The 17126-nt window shown below is 48.6% G+C and overlaps 1 protein-coding gene across 2 annotated transcripts; it reads left to right on the top strand.

Moving 5' to 3' along the window:
* Nucleotides 1-1679: 1679 nt before the first annotated feature.
* CES3 (carboxylesterase 3) lies at nucleotides 1680-14295 on the top strand. Of its 2 annotated transcripts, XM_007090258.3 has the most exons (13): nucleotides 1680-2737; nucleotides 3842-4046; nucleotides 4157-4295; nucleotides 4461-4594; nucleotides 5125-5278; nucleotides 5381-5485; nucleotides 6120-6221; nucleotides 6593-6730; nucleotides 11170-11250; nucleotides 12344-12491; nucleotides 13402-13551; nucleotides 13701-13779; nucleotides 13885-14295. In XM_007090258.3, exons 1-13 carry the CDS (start codon nucleotides 2656-2658, stop codon nucleotides 14078-14080), a joined length of 1713 nt encoding a protein of 570 aa, XP_007090320.1. In that variant the 5' UTR covers nucleotides 1680-2655; the 3' UTR covers nucleotides 14081-14295. The 2 variants fall into 2 exon arrangements, with proteins under 2 accessions (XP_007090320.1, XP_042826451.1); XM_042970517.1 differs by lacking the exons at nucleotides 1680-2737; nucleotides 3842-4046; nucleotides 4157-4295; nucleotides 4461-4594; nucleotides 5125-5278 and having other exon boundaries at nucleotides 5413-6314.
* The last annotated feature ends 2831 nt before the right edge of the window (nucleotides 14296-17126 follow it).

Consider the following 17126-nt stretch of genomic DNA (forward strand, 5'->3'; position numbering starts at 1 on the left):
GTGTCCCACAGAGGTGACCAACTCCATTTTTTGTAAGAAGAAGGCCTGAGCTTGTCCATGCGGCCCATGGAACCTGGGCCAGCTGTGCAGTGTCCAGGAGAACTGGGTGGGTCCCTCAGCGATCCACCTCCCGAAATTTGCCTTTATTTTCAGTGGTGCTGTGACACCCAAACTTTACAGGATTGTAGCACATCCAAGAAGATGTTTATCTGTGAGATGTTTCCTGGAAGTAGGATTGAGGGGCCAGAAAGCCCAGGAGAAGAGACTCTTGTACCCAGACTTCCAAAGGCCTCTCTATCCAAGGAGGTGCTCCTCTTACCTTTTAAAATTCTCCTTGCCAACCCCCCCCCCCACACTGAACATCCCCCAACTCACTCTGAGCATCCACATGATCAGTTTTCCTGCTTACCCCATTGCTTTCCCTAAACTTTTCTTTCCCTCACCTTACTCACCCCCCCGAAAGAAACCCTGTCTTATATGGTATTTGATCTCAGTGTGCAAAAATACCAAATTGTGTTCACTCTGCCTCTTTGTTCCACCAAAGCACTTTTTCTGCGTCACTAATAGGCTGTATCCCTCTTCTCATGGACCTAGGAGTCCTGCTATGCCCCCACCTCTGACCAACTTGCCCTCTCCACACACTAGATTTTCCAGGAGGAAAGAAAGTCCTCCTTTCCCTCCACTACACTTAAGCCCAACCATAGAGCCTCGTGACATGGGGCCTGAAGGATGCAGAGAGGCCACCAGATGGCAGACGAGGATAACCTTAAGCCTGGCTGTCTTAGAGGGAATGGGCTCTCCTTGTGGTGAACTGCTGACTGGTGCATGAAGCTTCTCTTGCATTCTGAAAGCATTATTGAGCACCCACAGCATGCATGCCTCTGTATGTTTTTCAGCCCTGCAGATGCACAATACACTTTCTAAAAGTGGGTTCCCAGTACTAGTTTTTTAATCATCTTATTTTTTTTTAAACAGCTTTATTGTGGAATAATTTACATACAATTAAATTCACCCACTTCAGGAAACATACAATCACCGTCACATCAAGTTTTAGAATGCTTCAATTGCTCCAAAGAGTTCCTTCATGCCCCTTTGCAGTCAGCCAATCCCCATCCTGACCCTGGCCCACACAACCACCCAATTGCTTTCTATTGCCATAGTTTGCATTTTCTAGAATGTTCTAGAAATGGAATCACTTGTTACAGGTTTCTGTCACTTAGCATAATGTTTTTGAGATGCAACCAGTAGTTTCCTTTTCTTGCAAAGTGGTATTCCATGTATGGTATGCTACGTGTTATCCATTCACCAGTTGGTGGACATTTTCAGTGACATTCAATTTTTTAAATTTAATTTCTTTAAATTTTTAAAGAAAATGCTAAGCTGTCTTCTAAGATGACTATACCATTTTTGTACCCCACCAGCCATCTGTGAGAGTTCTAATTGCTCCATAGCCTTGGCAACACTTGGTCTTATCAGTCTTGTACATTTGATTAATTTCAGTAGGTGTGCAGTGGTATCTTACTGCGGTTGGTTCCCTGTTTCATGTTTTTCTCTGTCTCTCTGTCCTTGTCTCTGTGTTTGTCTCTCTCCCCTCCATGCTCTAGCTCTCCTGAATGTACCTATGGATCAAGGTTCAGGGAGAGGAACGGCCCCCACCAGGGAGGTTGCCAAAGACAATCCAGGAAGGAGCACAGAGGGAAGTTTGATCCTAGGCCTCTCCAGCTCTGAATGCTAGCTGGAACCCCAGGACAGAATCTGGCATCTTCTCTTGACATGTCCCTCACCCCGTTCCTCGCTGAGCCAGCACTTCTGTTTGAATTAGTAAATATTTGCCAGTGCCTCACACTCCCCACCATCCCAACCCCCACACGCTCCTGACACTAAGACCCAGAGGAGAGTCCTGCCCTTACTTACAGTAGGGGCTGTCCCAGAGAGATGGACACCCTGACAGACCCCTGCCCTGAGGCAAGAGCAGGCTTCCAGTGGCTCTGGTTCCGTGCCTTGTGTTTTCACACATGCAACCTCACTTCAACCCTGCGAGGTGGTTCCTATTATCATCACTCTTTTATGGATGACGACACTAGACCCAGAGCCAGCACTTGGCAGAGCCAGGATTTGAACGCAGGAGATCCGGCTCTGAAATCACATCTTCCAGGGATTTGGAGTAGGATAGGAGTTATGAATAAGAATCTCTCCTGCTCCTCTTCCTCCATTCCTCCCTCTACCTGCAGACCTCAGCTCCTCCTGCCCAGGAACCCAAGCGCCTCGAGGGCAGTGCTCTGCTTCTGCCCTGTCACGTGAGGAGCCTCAAGAGAGTGGGCCTACATGAAAAAGCCACCCCCAAAATACACCCTGGGTATACTGGGTTCACTGAGTCAGGAGAACTGGTATTTGAACCCAGAACTGCAGAGCTCCATGGCCCAGGCTCTTTCCCTTCTCTGGGATTGTCACATCACCCACATTCCTGCAGGGCACTCTCTGAGCCCTCCTCCCCCAGCCGATGCACTAAGCACTGCGTGTTAGCGCTGGCCACCAGCCAGATGGGGCTGTCCACCGAGGTTTTTGTAATACAGCCCTTTAGAGATTGGCTGTGCCAAAGGACGGAGGCTTTATTATAACTTGTACCACTTCTGCCTATAGTCAGTTGTGAGGAGCATGGGGACAGTGGTAAGAATTGGGCCCAGGGTCCTGGGCTGGGTGGCCTGTCTGCTCCTGGCATTCCCTGCTACAGCCACTGGTAAGACACACCAGCAGGGCCTGCAGAGCTGGGAGCTTCGGGGTTGTTGGGAGGACTAGAGTAGAAGGCAAGAGTGAGGTAGGGATGGGGAGGGTTGGGCAGCCTGCTCCGAGAAGGAGCCCTCAGTTCCAAGAAATGCCGGGGGGATGTGCATCCTCTCCAGGCAGGGGTTTTGTGTGTGTGTGTGTGTGTGTGTGTGTGTGTGATCTCCAGAGCAGCCCTGCCAGAGAACACGATTGCCCTTAGGTTTTAAGGGCACCCAGGATTCGTGTAATCACTAAGATAGACACAGAAGTCACTGTAATGAAAAGAGGTTTACTCACAGTTCCTAGAAACAAGACGCATGCAGGGAAGCATGGGATCCGCTCTGTCAGGAGGGAGAGGCCACGAGAGGAAAACGTGGTCAAGAGGCTTTGTTGTTTCCCGGAGAAGGAACAGGCAAGGCAGGCGAAGCAGGTTTCAGATTGGTTAATTTGAAGATTTTCAGTGGGCTCTGGGGCATAGGGCTGTCTCTAGTTGTGTGGCGCCTGGCCCTCGGGTGATTAGGGCAGGTAGCTAGTGGTGGGAGAATCTGAGAAGCCCACAGAGGAGGTGGCTGGGAGCATGGACTCTGGATTGGTTGGTTTGTCTCGGGAAGGCACACCTCTCAGTGAATTGTTTACTATTTCTAAGAATTGGCTAGCCCTGAGACCCACAGTCCCTCCAGAGTCTGCAAGGCTCCCCTATGTCAAAACATCAAAATAAAGAAAATGAACAGATGTGATTATTGCACTTAACTGAGCAGATGAGGAATCTGAGGGTGAATGGCTAGCCCAAGCAAAGCCCCAGAGCAGGTCTGTGAGTCCGGGAGAGCCTCCCTCGGGGAACTGGTCTGGTCTGGAGAAGAGTGGTAGCCATGCTGAGGCAGGAGGAGAAAGTGGGAGGTAGTCATAGGGTCCATCCCACGGGCTTGCTGGGAAGGTAGTCAGAGCGCTGTGTGCAAAGAGCTCAGAACAAGGCCCACAGAGTAGGCGCTCAGAGAGCCAGTGTTGAGTGAGTCCATTTGCCACTCCATACCCTGTGGAGGCTGTAAACTCACTCCATGGCCCTCTGTCCTACTCTCAGGGCCTGAGGTCACTCAGCCAGAAGTGGACACCACCCTGGGCCGTGTGCGAGGCCGGCAAGTGGGCGTGAAGGGCACAGACCGCCTTGTGAATGTCTTCCTGGGCATCCCGTTTGCCAAGCCACCTCTGGGGCCTGGCCGATTCTCAGCCCCGCGCCCAGCGCAGTCCTGGGAGGGTGTGCGGGATGCCAGCACTGCCCCTGCAATGTGAGTAGCCGCAGCGGAGGTGGGCAAGCAGGCAGGCTGTTGGGGGGGTGGGCCTAGATGCCAGGACCGGTGGGCTGAGCTGCTGGCCCTGGGTTCATCCTTCGCCACAGGTGCCTGCAGGATCTGGAGAGAATGGACAACAGCAGATTTGTGTTGAACGGAAAGCACCAGCACTTCCCTATTTCAGAGGACTGTCTGATCCTCAACATCTACAGCCCAGCTGAGGCCACCGTGGGGGCCAGGCGGCCGGTGTGCAGCCCAGGGGGCCCTGTTTGCCCATGCAGCTCTGCCCTGCCCAACCTCTCTCCAGCCCTGTTTCCGTACTGAGGGGGGTTCTCAAGAATGCCCTGGGTTGATGGCAGGGCAACTGTTGTCCCGGGAGCTGGGGGTCACCGCCCCATGGCTTCTCTGCAGGTCATGGTATGGATCCATGGGGGCGCTCTGGTGGCCGGCGCCGCCACCTCCCAAGACGGGTCAGCCCTGGCCGCCTATGGGGATGTGGTAGTGGTCACGGTCCAGTACCGCCTGGGGCTCCTTGGCTTCCTCAGGTGAGGTGACTGGCTTGGTGGAGGGCACTGCTGGCACTGGGGAGAGGAGCTTGTGAGGGGAGTTGGGGAACTAGGGTGGAGGTCCAGAGCTTGAATGCAGATTTCTCAGGCAAGCAGAGTGTCAGGAGACCAAGGGCCCCTCCCCCATGCCATCTGGGGCAGAGAAGGAGGCTCCCCATTGCTCCACCTTGGAGAAGGGCTCGATCAAAGCCAGAATTATACAGAGAACTTGGTCCTTTGGACAGAAAGTGTTGGCTCCTGGTCTGGGGCCAGGATCCCAGCAAGGGCTGGAGGCAGGGAGCAACAGCTCTGGCAGCCACTTGAGAACCAGCCCCAGCCAGCTGGGTCCCCCCGTACCGCGTGCTGGGCACGTGCCTAGTAAGCATGCCTCATAACTAAGCCAGACTTGGTGAACGGGGGAGGGTGTTCCGTCCTGGTGGCTGGTTCAGGGCCATCCTGCAAGGGCTGAGGACAATCTATGAGGGGAGCCAGGCTGCGCTAACCTCTGCCCCCCTGTGCCCCGCCCCCAGCACTGGAGACGAGCATGCCCCTGGCAACTGGGGCTTCCTAGATGTGGTGGCTGCTCTGCACTGGGTGCAGGGGAACATCTCCCCCTTTGGAGGTGACCCCAACTCTGTCACCATCTTTGGCAGTTCTGCCGGTGCCTGCATCGTCTCTGCCCTGGTGAGTCACCTCAGGGGACTAAAACAGTATCTCCTGCAGCCCCAGACCTCCCAGCTCTCCTGCCCTCCTCTGACAGCCATCTGTCCTCCACATTGCTTCCAGGTCCTGTCCCCGCTGGCTGCAGGGCTATTCCACAGAGCCATAGCCCAGAGTGGAGTCATCACCATTCCCACCTTACAGGCTTCGAACCCAAGGCTCCTGGCTCAAGTCTGCCTCTCTTTCATCCTTTTACCCCACATGTACCTACCACACCCCCACCCTGCGCTTGTCCTGATGTCCCAGAGTGGATGCCCCTGGCAGGGAGCCCCTTGTTAGCAGAGACGAAGGAAGCACACTGCCTACGGAAGCTAGAGAAAAGCACCAGTGCCACCTGGGCACAAAATGATTCGGGGACCCGCACCTCCAGCCTCACTTCCTGCTGACTCCCCAACCCTGCTCAGGCCTCAGCACCCACTATCATCCCCTCCCTGCCACGCTGGCCATGCTGGAATCCCTCCTCTCTGAACCTTATCTCATTTCCATATTCACTCTGGCAAAACTTTCCTGACCCCACTGGGTCTGGAAATATAGTTAACTAGTTAATGACACTGTTCTCAGATTGGTAAGGAGGACTCAGCTACCCACACAAATAATGACAGCATGATGTAATGGGGGACACACAAGGTGCCTGGGGACCACCCAAGCTGGTGGCTTGGTGGCAGTTCTCTGGTCAGTCCCAAGTTCCCATCTCTGACATCACTGTCCCATCTTCCCTACAGATGTCCTCTTCTCTATGGGAGGCAGAGGGCTGGGGGTGAGGGGTGAGGAGGGAGGGAGAGGCAAGACTCTTATCTGTCCCCAGAGCTTCGCGGACTCCATGGCCTGCAGCTCTACCTCCTCAGCTGAGATGTTGCAGTGCCTTCGGGAGAAGGCAAACAAGGAGCAGATCCTTAACATGAAGTTGGTATGCCTACCTCCTGGGGGACAGTGGCAGGCAATAGCACAGAGGGATCCTGTCCAGCTTCTGTGAGAGCCGAGAGGCAATCAGCAGTCTGGGGTGAGGCTTGGGGCAGCCACCCCTGATGGGAAGGGGCTGAGGGCCCAAATTGGCCTGGGGGGTGTGAATGCAGAGGCACCCCTGCCCCGAGGGCAGGCTCTGTCTTCCAGGGAAGAGGCCTGCTTAGAAGGTCTCCCTATTCCCCCTGGGTCCTCTAACCCTGGTGACTTCTACCCCCTCTAAATAAGGCTCAGGCATGCAGCTATGTGACCCCTGGGATGCCATCTTTTAAGGCATGGGCCTGACTGGGAAGACCCCTGCCTTGCTTTCTCCTACAGAACACTACAGCTACCTACACCATTGATGGCACCTTCTTTCCCAAGAGCCCCAGGGAGCTCTTGAGGGAGAGGCGGTTCCATTCTGTGCCCTTCCTCCTGGGTGTCAACAATCACGAGTTTGGCTGGCTCATCCCCAAGGTGAGTGTCCTCTGGCTCCTGTGTCCTTCAAGGCCCTATCCCAGCCAATCCTCTGCTACCCCGTCATTACCACAGCCTGTGAGGTGACACTCCCACTTGATAGGTGAGAAAGCAAAGCTCAGAGAGGTTTAAGGGACTTGCTCCAGGTTATGCAGATTAATTTTCCCAAAGCAAATGTTTCCTTCTGGGGACCAAGCTTTTGCACAAAGTGGCCTTCTGGGCAGTACTGGTTTGCAGCATATTTGGCTTGGGGTCCGGTTTATACATCAAGCTCTATGAGACTGGTGAGTATGACTCTGTCTGAGAGACTAATTACCTGAGACTTTCAGGTTTCAAACAACAGCAAGCCAGTGAGGAACAGCATGGCCCATGTGCCTTCCAGTCCCTTCCAGGTGTACAGGACTCCCCACAAAGAGCGTTAACATCATGCTTTCCTTCTGGGCATCTTCCCTACCCATCTTCACAGTGGCTCCTGTGAAGCCATCTTCTACCCATCTTCACAGTGATTGACTTTAATGACTGCAAAACCTTCCACAAGGGAATCATAATAGTCCTTAATTTCTACACTTGGGCACTTTCTAGTTTTACGACTGAAGCTAAGAGAGCGGTGAACATTTTCATGTCCACAGCTTTTGTCCTTTTATTTATTCCTTTGGAATTGGTCCCCAGGAGGGGGGCATTTGGGTGTTTGCTGGATGACAGGCTCATGCAATCTTGACACTCAAGGACAAAGCTTGTAGGCCAGACGTGTGTGTGCGTGCGTGTGTGTGTAATGACTGATGAGTGTTAAGAGGAAACAGTACCCTGGACTCTGGCAGGCAGCCTTGGCCCCACATGGTCTACTTAGAGTCATGAGTGGAAGAGTGAGAAAGAGCCAAAGGCTGGCTCCCAAGACCTGGACAAGCCTGCCTGGAGCAGAACGCTGTGCCCGGGACTTTGTAGGCAGGATGTGTCTCAGGAATTGGGTGGCTCAGGGGGCTGTTCACCTCCTTGCTGGTGCAGAAATTCTCTTCAGTCCCCTTGTCATCCATGTGGACCCAACTATAGATTTTTCAGCCAACCAGATGTTTACTAAATGTCCATGGTGTAAGCTTTAACCATGGAAAGCAATTCATACATTTTCTGGACATCTCTCCACCTCTAATGTATTGCCACTGGCCGAGCACTTTGTGAAATTGCTACTATGCCAATTTATTTTATTTTATTTTATTTTTTTTAACGTTTATTTATTTTTGAGACAGAGAGAGACAGAGCATGAATGGGGGAGGGTCAGAGAGACGGAGACACAAGAATCTGAAACAGGCTCCAGGCTCTGAGCTGTCAGCACAGAGCCCGACGCGGGGCTCGAACCCACAGACTGCGAGATCATGACCTGAACTGAAGTCGGCCGCTTAACCCATTGAGCCACCCAGGCGCCCCTCTACTACGCCAATTTAAACTGCTGCCAGTGACTAAAGTCTCCCAAGTTTTATTGCAACTTTACCAGCTTTGCAGATGATAATTTTTTAAATACGAACTTTATTGAGATGTAATTTACATACCATAAAATTTACCCTTTAAAAAAGTGTAATTCAGTGGGTTTTAGTACATCCACGAAGTCATGCAACCATCACCACTATCTTATTCCAGAACATTTGCATCCCCCTAAAATTCAGCCCATACCTGTTTGCAGTCACTTAGCATCCCTCCTCCCCCAGGCCCTGGCAGCCACTAATGTACTCTCTATCAAATCTGTGAACTTGCCTATTCTATACATTTCAAATAAGTAGAATCCTACAATGTTTTGTTTTGTTGTTTTGTTTTGTTTTGTTTTGGTGTCTGACCTCTTTCACCTAAAATGATGTTTTCAAGTTTCATCTATCTTGTATCTCGTGTTAGTATTCATTCTTTTTTATGACTAAATAGACCCTTGTGTGGATACAGCACGTTTTGTTTATCCATTCATCAGTTGATAGGCATTTGGGTCATTTCTACCTTTTTGGCTATTATGGATAATCCTACTATGAACATTCATGTACAAGTTTTTATGCAATTATAGGTTTTAATTTCTCTTGGTTATATACCTAGAAGTGGAATTGCTGGGTCCCATAGTAACTCTGTTTAATCGTTTGAGGAACTGCCTGTTTTCCGAAGTGTCTGTACCATTTCACATTCCCCCCCAGCAATGTAGGAGGATTTCGGTTAGTCCACATCCTCAACAACACTCACTAGCTCTCGTTTTGATTATAGTCATCCTAGCGGGTGTGAAGTGGTATCTCGTTGTGGTTTTGATTTGCATTTCCCTAATGACTTACCATGTTGAGTATCTTTTTATGTGATGATTGGCCATTTTTATATCTTCTTTGGAAAAATGTCTATTAAAATCTTTTGCCCATTTTTAAATTGGATTATCTTTTTATCATTGAGTTGTAAGAGTTTCTCATATAGTCTAGATACAAGTCCCTGTCAGATGTATGATTTGTAAATCTTGTTTCCCATGCCGTGGGTTGTCTTTTCACTTTGTTACGGTGTTCTTAACAACACAAAAAACTTAACATTTTGATGAAGTCCAATTTATTTTCTCTTTTGTTGCTTGTCCTTTGGGAGTAATATCTAAGAATTGATTGCTTAGTCAGATTTACCTCTACGTTTTCTCGAAGAGTTTTATAGTTTTAGCTCTTATGTTTAGGTTTATGATTCATTTGAAGTTAAAACTGTGACTGAGGGATTTTTTGTATGTGGTTATCCAGCTGTTCCCGAATCAGTTGTTGAAACACTTTTTTTTTTCCTTATTGAACTGTCTTGATACGCTTCCTGAAAATCATTGGCCATAAACTTAAGGGTTTATCTCTGGACTCTCAGTTCTATTTGGTTAATTATACGTCTATCCTTATGCCAGTACCACACCATACTGATTAGTTTTGTACTAAGTTTTGAAATGGAGAAGTGTGAGTCCTCCACCTTTGTTCTTCTTTGTTCTTCAAGATTGCTGTGTTACTTTGCTAGGGTTGCCATAACAAAGGACCACAATCTGGGTGGTTTAAACAACAGAAATTTGGTTCCTTCTGAGTCCTGTGAGAGAGAGTCCACGCTTCTCTACTATTTTCTGGTTGCATTAGGCGTTCCGTGGCATTCTCCCTCTGTTTTCACATTGTCTTCCCTCTGTGCCATCTGTCTCTGTGTCCGAATTGCCCCTTTTCACAAGGACATTAGTCATATTGGACTAGGACCCACCCTAATGATTACCTTTGCAATCGTCTTAACTTGACTACCTCTCTAAAGGCCTCATCTTTAAATAAGGTCACATTCTGAAGTACTGGGGGTTATGCCTGTGCATATCTTTTTGTGAAGATACAAATCAATCCCTAACAGTTGTTCTGGTTATTCCAGGTCCCTTACATTTCCATATGAATTCTGATCAGCTTATCAATTTCTGCAAAAAAAAAAAAAAAAAAAGTGGCTGAGATTTTGGTAGGGATCAGGCTGAATCTATAGACCAGTTTAGGAAGTATTGCCATCTTAACAAGATGAAGTCTTCCAACCCATGAACATAGGATGTCTTTCCATTTACTTAGGTCCTCTTTAGTTTCTCTAGTTTTTAATGTACAAGGTTCATACTTTGTTAATGAAGTTGATTCCTAAGGATTTTATTTTTCGATGCTCTTGTAAATGAAATTGTTTTCTTCACATCACCTTCAGGCTGTTCATTGCCGCTGTATAGAAACACAACTGATTTTTGTCTATTGTTCTTATAAACTATCATTTTAAAGAACTTTGCTCCTTTAGCTTTTTTAGTTTAGTCCTTTAATGTTTAGTGCAGGTTAACATCTCCCTGTGGGTATGCACTCTTTGTGTTTGCTCATCCATGAGTTTTCTGTTCCTGTTTTCACAATGATTAACCAAGAGCCCCATAGCCATGACACTAACTTTAATAGCGAACACTTTACAGTGCTTACTGTATGTCAGGGTCTTCATAGTTACTACTCCGATCTTCATAACAATCCTATGAGGCAGGTTATTGCCATTCCTCTTTCACGGATTAAGAAACTGAGACACCAAGAGTTTAAGCAATGGGCCCAGGTCATGATTTAGCAAGTGGCAGAGCTGGGATTTGAACCCAAAGACTGTGCCCTTAAAAACCTAACATATAAAGCCAACATTTCACTTTAAAAACAACATTTTAACTTTCCCTGTAGGCCTTACTAAGCACCCGGGGGTCTTGATCTTATTCTGTGAAAATGTTGAATACATTTTGGGACTGCTATGACCCACGTGCTTGTTGTATTTGGCGCTGTTTCCTCCCTCCTTGATTTGAGGTTTATCTTTTCGAGTCTATGGACTTGTGGGCTTCAACACACTTGGCTCTGTTCACAGGACTGTGAACACTCGCCTGCTCATAGCTGGGAGTAGGGGGTGGGCAGTAATCAGGCTGTGCTGAGAAGACCCTGATGTCCCCACAGGGCTGGGGTTTCCTGGATAAGATGGGGCAGATGAGCGTGGAGGATATGCTGGCCATATTAAGACCCAACTTGACCATTCTGGTGAGTCAACAAGGGAGGAAGAGGTAGTCCAGTGGGTATCCTATCCAGAATAGTAGGGCACCCTCTTCCTCCTACCGTTCAACCCCCACAGCTACCCACACACCACCAAACCCCTTGGTCCAGCTGCTGACTTTTAGTTCCACCTAGAAATCCCCTTGGACATGAGTCAGTATGGTTCCCAAAGGAAGATCATCATCATCATTTTCATCATTTCATCATTTTCATCATATGCCCCTTAATGAGCCCATATTATGTGCCAGAGACTATGCTGTGCTGTGCTGAGCACTAGGACAGGGATTCATTTCCTTCAATTCTTACTATATCCCTGTGAAATAGACACTTTCATTTTCCCCATTTTACAGATGGGTCAAGGTCTCATGATAAGTAAAGGGCAGAGGCAGAGCTTGAGCCAGCTCTGTCTGACCCCACAGCTTCAGCTGTTAAGATCATACTGTCAGATGTGGAGTAAGTTGGATCTGGAGTCCAATCCAAGCCCTGGCTACCTGTCCTCAGTGAGCCTAATCCCTTTGAGCCCATTTCCTCCCCTGTAAATGTGGATATACCTCCCATATGAGGAAACTGGATGCTGTATTTGAAAACTCTACTAGGGAGCTGGTATTGAAAGATGCTCAATCTATGCATATTTCCCTCCCTTCTTTGGACCCCCCAGAGCCCTCTCCATTCATACAACCTCATCACTATTCTCTGGAGCTCTGTGGAGCCCCCATGATTTGTTCTTTTACCAACTTCCTGGTTAACTTCAACCAGGCAACTGCTCAAGATCAGAACCCTTAGCTGGGAACTTCACGTAGGCTGCCAAACACCACTGCCAGGCAGGAACTGACTTTCTGGGAGGCTCAGCAACCTATCTGAGATCACACAGCAAAGCAGCAATCGCAGAGCTAGGATTTGACTCCAGGTCTGACCTTACCCTGCCTAGACATTAGCTAGAACCCCAAAGGGAGGCAAGGGCTGGGCCCTGGCACATGAGCCCTGGAATATGAAGAGGCTGTGCTGGAGGGTGTGAGGCTTCTTTGGAGGGTCTGCTGGGCTGTGGGACCTGAGCATGCCTAAGCCTGGCTTCCTGCCCCAGGATATACCCCTCGAGGTGATGCCCACCATCATAGATGAATACCTAGGCGGCAGTTTCGACGCAGAAGCCAGACGCAATGCCGTCCAGGAATTTTGGGCTGACCTTATGGTTATCTTTCCCACCTTGAATTTCTCAAGAAACCTCCGAGGTGAGCCTATCCCTGTTCACCTGCCCTACCCTTCCCATTTTGGCCCAGGAGTTGGGTTATCATAGGCATCATGGCCCCACACCCTGCTGCTACCCCCACACCTCGCTTTCTCTCTGAGATGCAGTGTTAACAGTAATGAGAGGCGACTCTGGCAGGTCACTCTGCAGGGGAGAAAACCAAGGCTCAGAGATGTGCAGTAGAGATTTGAAGGTGATCTGGCTGTGACATCTGTCACCTCATTGATCGCCACGGTTGATTCAGCTGATCTGGCTGGCTAGGTGGGTGTCCCCTTCCTCCCTCATCGCTGCATTGTGTCCTTCCCAAAGCTGCACTATCAGTCAAGGACGACCTTCCCCAATAGAGGAAGACCATTCATTCTTCAGTCAAGGGAACATGAGTAGCTGCGCTCTCCTGCTAGAACCTCCAAACAAGCTCTCAGAGAGGCGCAGTGACTTGTCTAAGGTCACCCAGCAGGGCCCATCCCCAATTCTCAGGCATTCATTGGTTTTTCCCACATTCAGCGCTTCTCCTGGGAGAAAAGTCTTGCTTCCTCCAAGCCTAGTGGCTAGTCCCTGACACAGCCCTAGAATAGCACCAAGTTCCTATCTTTGTGACCTTAGGCAAGATACCTAACCCCTCTGTGCCTCAGTTTCCTCATTTGCAAAATGGCAACAATAGACTCTAACCCATAGGTTGTTGTGAGGATGAAATTAATGATTGCACATAAAGCACATGGAATGGTGCACAATGGCCAGCAAGTGCTCAGTAAATGCTTGCTGATAATTATGGTGTCATCATCAGTATTGTTACTGGTGTTGGTGTTATTGGTGCTACTATGAGCCAGTCCTGTTAGAGGTAGGACCTGGTCAGGCTGAGGGTACCTAACTCTGATGCCACCCTCTCTCCACAGATTCTGGAGCCCCCGTCTTTTTCTATGAGTTCCAGCATCGACCCAGTTCTTTTGCGAAGATCAAACCAGACTGGGTGAGGGCTGACCATGGGGCTGAGATTGCCTTCATATTCGGGGGTCCTTTCCTCATGGATGAGAGCTCCCTGCTGGGTGAGGACAGATAGACATCGACCCCTGGGCTGTAGGCTCCACAGGCTAGGGTGGGGCTTGCAGGCACAGAGGTCTCCAGTCAGCACAGGGAACCCTTGGGTTCTCTCCAAGACCCACCTGACCTTGATCTAGGTCTATTCCTCCCCTAGCCTTTCCAGAAGCTACACAGGAGGAGAAGCAGCTGAGCCTCACCATGATGGCCCAGTGGACCCAATTTGCCCGGACAGGGTGAGTGAGCAAGTGGGAACACCTGGCTTTGGGCCTCTACTATGCAGATCTTCCCCCAGGGGATAAAGCAGGCGGCCCTGGACTTCATTCATTTTTCCCACCCAGGGACCCCAATGGTGAGGGGTTGCCTCCTTGGCCTGCATTCAAGCAGTTGGAGCAATACCTGGAGATCAGCCCGACACCACGAGTTGGCCAGAAGCTAAAAGAAGCCCAAATGCAGTTCTGGGCAGAGATACTTTCTGCCAACTTCCGGCAGTGGCAGGAGAAGCAGAAGGGCAGGAAGGCCCAGGAGGAGCTCTGAGGCAGGGCATGGGCCTTCTTGGCTGGAGGCCAACCCTAGGGGTGGCAGAGTCCCAGCAAAACAGCTTCTTTCTCCCCCTACTAAGAAACTTTAACTCAAACCAAGCTGATGTATGGACATGTCCCTTAAGGAATCAGCCCCTCCATGACTGGCATTGTGCTGTTGAAATGTCACCTGCTTCCTACTTTAAGGGCCTCTGTACAAACTCCTCCCTCTTCTTTCCCCCTTGCTTCCTAGCAAGTTCCAGCTCTTTCCTTAAGCTCCCTCCTCCATGAAGCTTTCCCTGCCTTCTCTAGGCCCGAGTGTATGTCCGTTACAGCATAGCCCACTCCAGGCTAGCACTGTCTGTATCTGTGTCTCTTTCCCTTCTCTGAGAGTAGAAATCAACCTGACCCCACTCTGCATCTTCCCCACAAGGATCAGGAGGACTTGGAGTCAGGGATGTTTGATGAGCGAGTAAAAGACTGAGAGAGTGTGTGAATGGTGGCTGCTGGATGTGAACCCAGGCTCTTCAGCCACCAAAGCTATGCTCAGGCCTACACAGATGTGCCCCTTGGCCAGAAGGGTGAATGGACTCCAAAGGCAGCCCTGGGGTAGGAGGAAGTCCTGAGACCTCAAAGAATTCTCTAGAATGGATCTCAGCCCCCAAAGGCCTCTAACTCAGGCTAAAGGAGATCCTTTTCTCTGTGCTGCCCAGACTTGTTCCCCTGCTCCCTTGCACAAGACACAGCAGAATCCAGCAGGGCCAGAGACCTGACTCTTAGCCTATGAGATGTCAGCTTCCCAGTCCTAGTGCTTCAATGCTTTATGGCCTGCTAGGCTCCTCCCTGCCCTCCCAGCTTGGGGAGACCAACTTCTGGGGGAACTGAGCACAGCTCCACAGCACCTACTAGGACACAGGAGAAGAGATTGGGGGAGGGTGTCTGGACTAGTGCATCAGTCAGACTATTGTCACAGAGAAAAGAAGAGGCCTACCCACTCAGGCCACAACAAGTGAAGAGGAGCCAGAGGCTTTTGAGGCAAACATTTCTTCTTTTTGAGAATCAATGCACCACTCCCTTGGGGCATCTGGATTTTAATACATGCCACAAGGACTTTCTTTCCCTGCCCCCACTATCTCATCCTACAGGTCTAATCCCACATATACCCTTCCTCCATCAGACTCAGTTCCTGGCTGCTGAGGGTTACATGAAAGCACTTGCAGTTGGGACCAGTGCTGTTCAGGGAAGTCCTTTTTGGGCAAGGAGGAGACACATAAAGCCAGAGGGACACTTAGTCATACCACTCCCCTGCTCAAGAGCTCCCTGTCATTCTCTGTCACCCTTAGGGCAAGTCCAAGTTCTTCACATGGCATTGAAAGCCTTCTGTTCTCATCCCCCTTCTCCACCAGGGAAGTATGTCCCCACAAGCCAGTAGAGAGCCTGACAAGTACATAAGCCCCAATCACAGTGTGCCACTAGGGACACAGAGGGCTGTAGGAGCACAGAGGCATAGTCCAGCCCTGACACGTGCCCTCTCTAAATAAATAAATAGATAAATAAATAAATAAATAAACCTTAAAAAAATAAAGGGTAAAATTAAGTGATTTTTTTTTGTATCTAACTACTTTCTGTCTTTATTGCTTTCCCTATTCTGGACACTTCATATAAATGGAATCATATGCAGTCTTTTGTGATTGGTTTCTTTCACTTAGCACAATGTTTAGATGTTCAGCTATGGTATAGCATGTATCAGTATTTCATTTCTTTTGGCCAAGTATTTCATTTTATCAATATACCACATTTTGCTTACTCATTCATCAGTTGATGGACATTTGGATTGTTTCTACCTTGTAGCTATAATGAATAATACTGCTTTAAATGTTTGTGTACAAATTTTGTGTGGACATGTTTTCATTTCTCTTGGAGATACACACATACACATACACAGAGGAGTAAAATTACTAAGTTATATGGTAACTCTTATAGTTAATCATTTGAGGAACTGCCAGACTGTTTTCCAAATGGCTGCCCCATTTCACATCCTGACCAGAAGTCTATGAGGATTTAGATTTCCCTAAATTATCTGACTTTTTTATTCCAGATGCCCTAGTGGGTATGAAGTGGCATCTAATGTTGGTCTGATTTGCATTTCCCTGATGGCTAATGATGTTGAACATCTTTTCATATATTTATTAACCTTTCAAACATATTCCTTGGAAAAATATCTTTGTATCCTTTGCCCGTTTTTTAATTGGGTTGTTTGTCTTTTTGTTAAGTTGTAAGATCCTTTATATATTCCAAATGTAAGTCCCTTAACAGCAACTTGTATATGATTTGCAAATATTCTCTCCCATTCCATGGGTTGTCTTCATTTTCTTTATTCTTTGCATGGAGCTATCCAGTCGTCTAACACCATTTGTTGAAAAGACTGTTCTTCCCACCACTGAATGGTCTTGGCACCCTTGTCGAAAATCAACCAAGCATAGATATGATGCATTTATGGATGGACTCTTAATTCTGTTCCATTATTTTATATGTTTGGCTTATGCCAACACCTACCACCCTCTCTTGATTACCATTCGTAATAAGTTTTGAAATAGGAAACTAGGAGTCCTCCTACTTTATCCTTGTTCATGCTTGTTTTGGCTATGCCGGGTCCCTTGCAATTCCATGCAAATTTTAGAATCCAGCTGCCAATTTCTACCAAGAAGTCAGCTGAGATTCCTATAGGGATGGCATTGAATCTGCAGATCAATTTGGGGAGTGTTACTTTACCAACTTAACAATATTAAGTCCTTTCACACAAACATGGGGTGTCTTCCCATTTGTTTACATCTACTTTAATTTCTTACAAAATGTTTTGTAGTTTTTAGAGTATAAGTTTTGGACTTCTTTTGTTTGGGAGCCTCCAGTTCATGGAGGTGCCCCAGGAGTTATCAAGTCCACAGCTGAGCTGAGGCTGTGCTTTTCTGAGAAACACCTGTGAATACAGAAGTGGCCAAGTACACTGGCCAAACCCCTCTTGGGGGGTCCTATCTGTTATCCCTCATCCATGGCTTGGTGTT

The sequence above is a fragment of the Panthera tigris genome, chromosome E2 (genome assembly GCF_018350195.1).
Source record: "Panthera tigris isolate Pti1 chromosome E2, P.tigris_Pti1_mat1.1, whole genome shotgun sequence".
Lineage (NCBI taxonomy): Eukaryota > Metazoa > Chordata > Mammalia > Carnivora > Felidae > Panthera > Panthera tigris.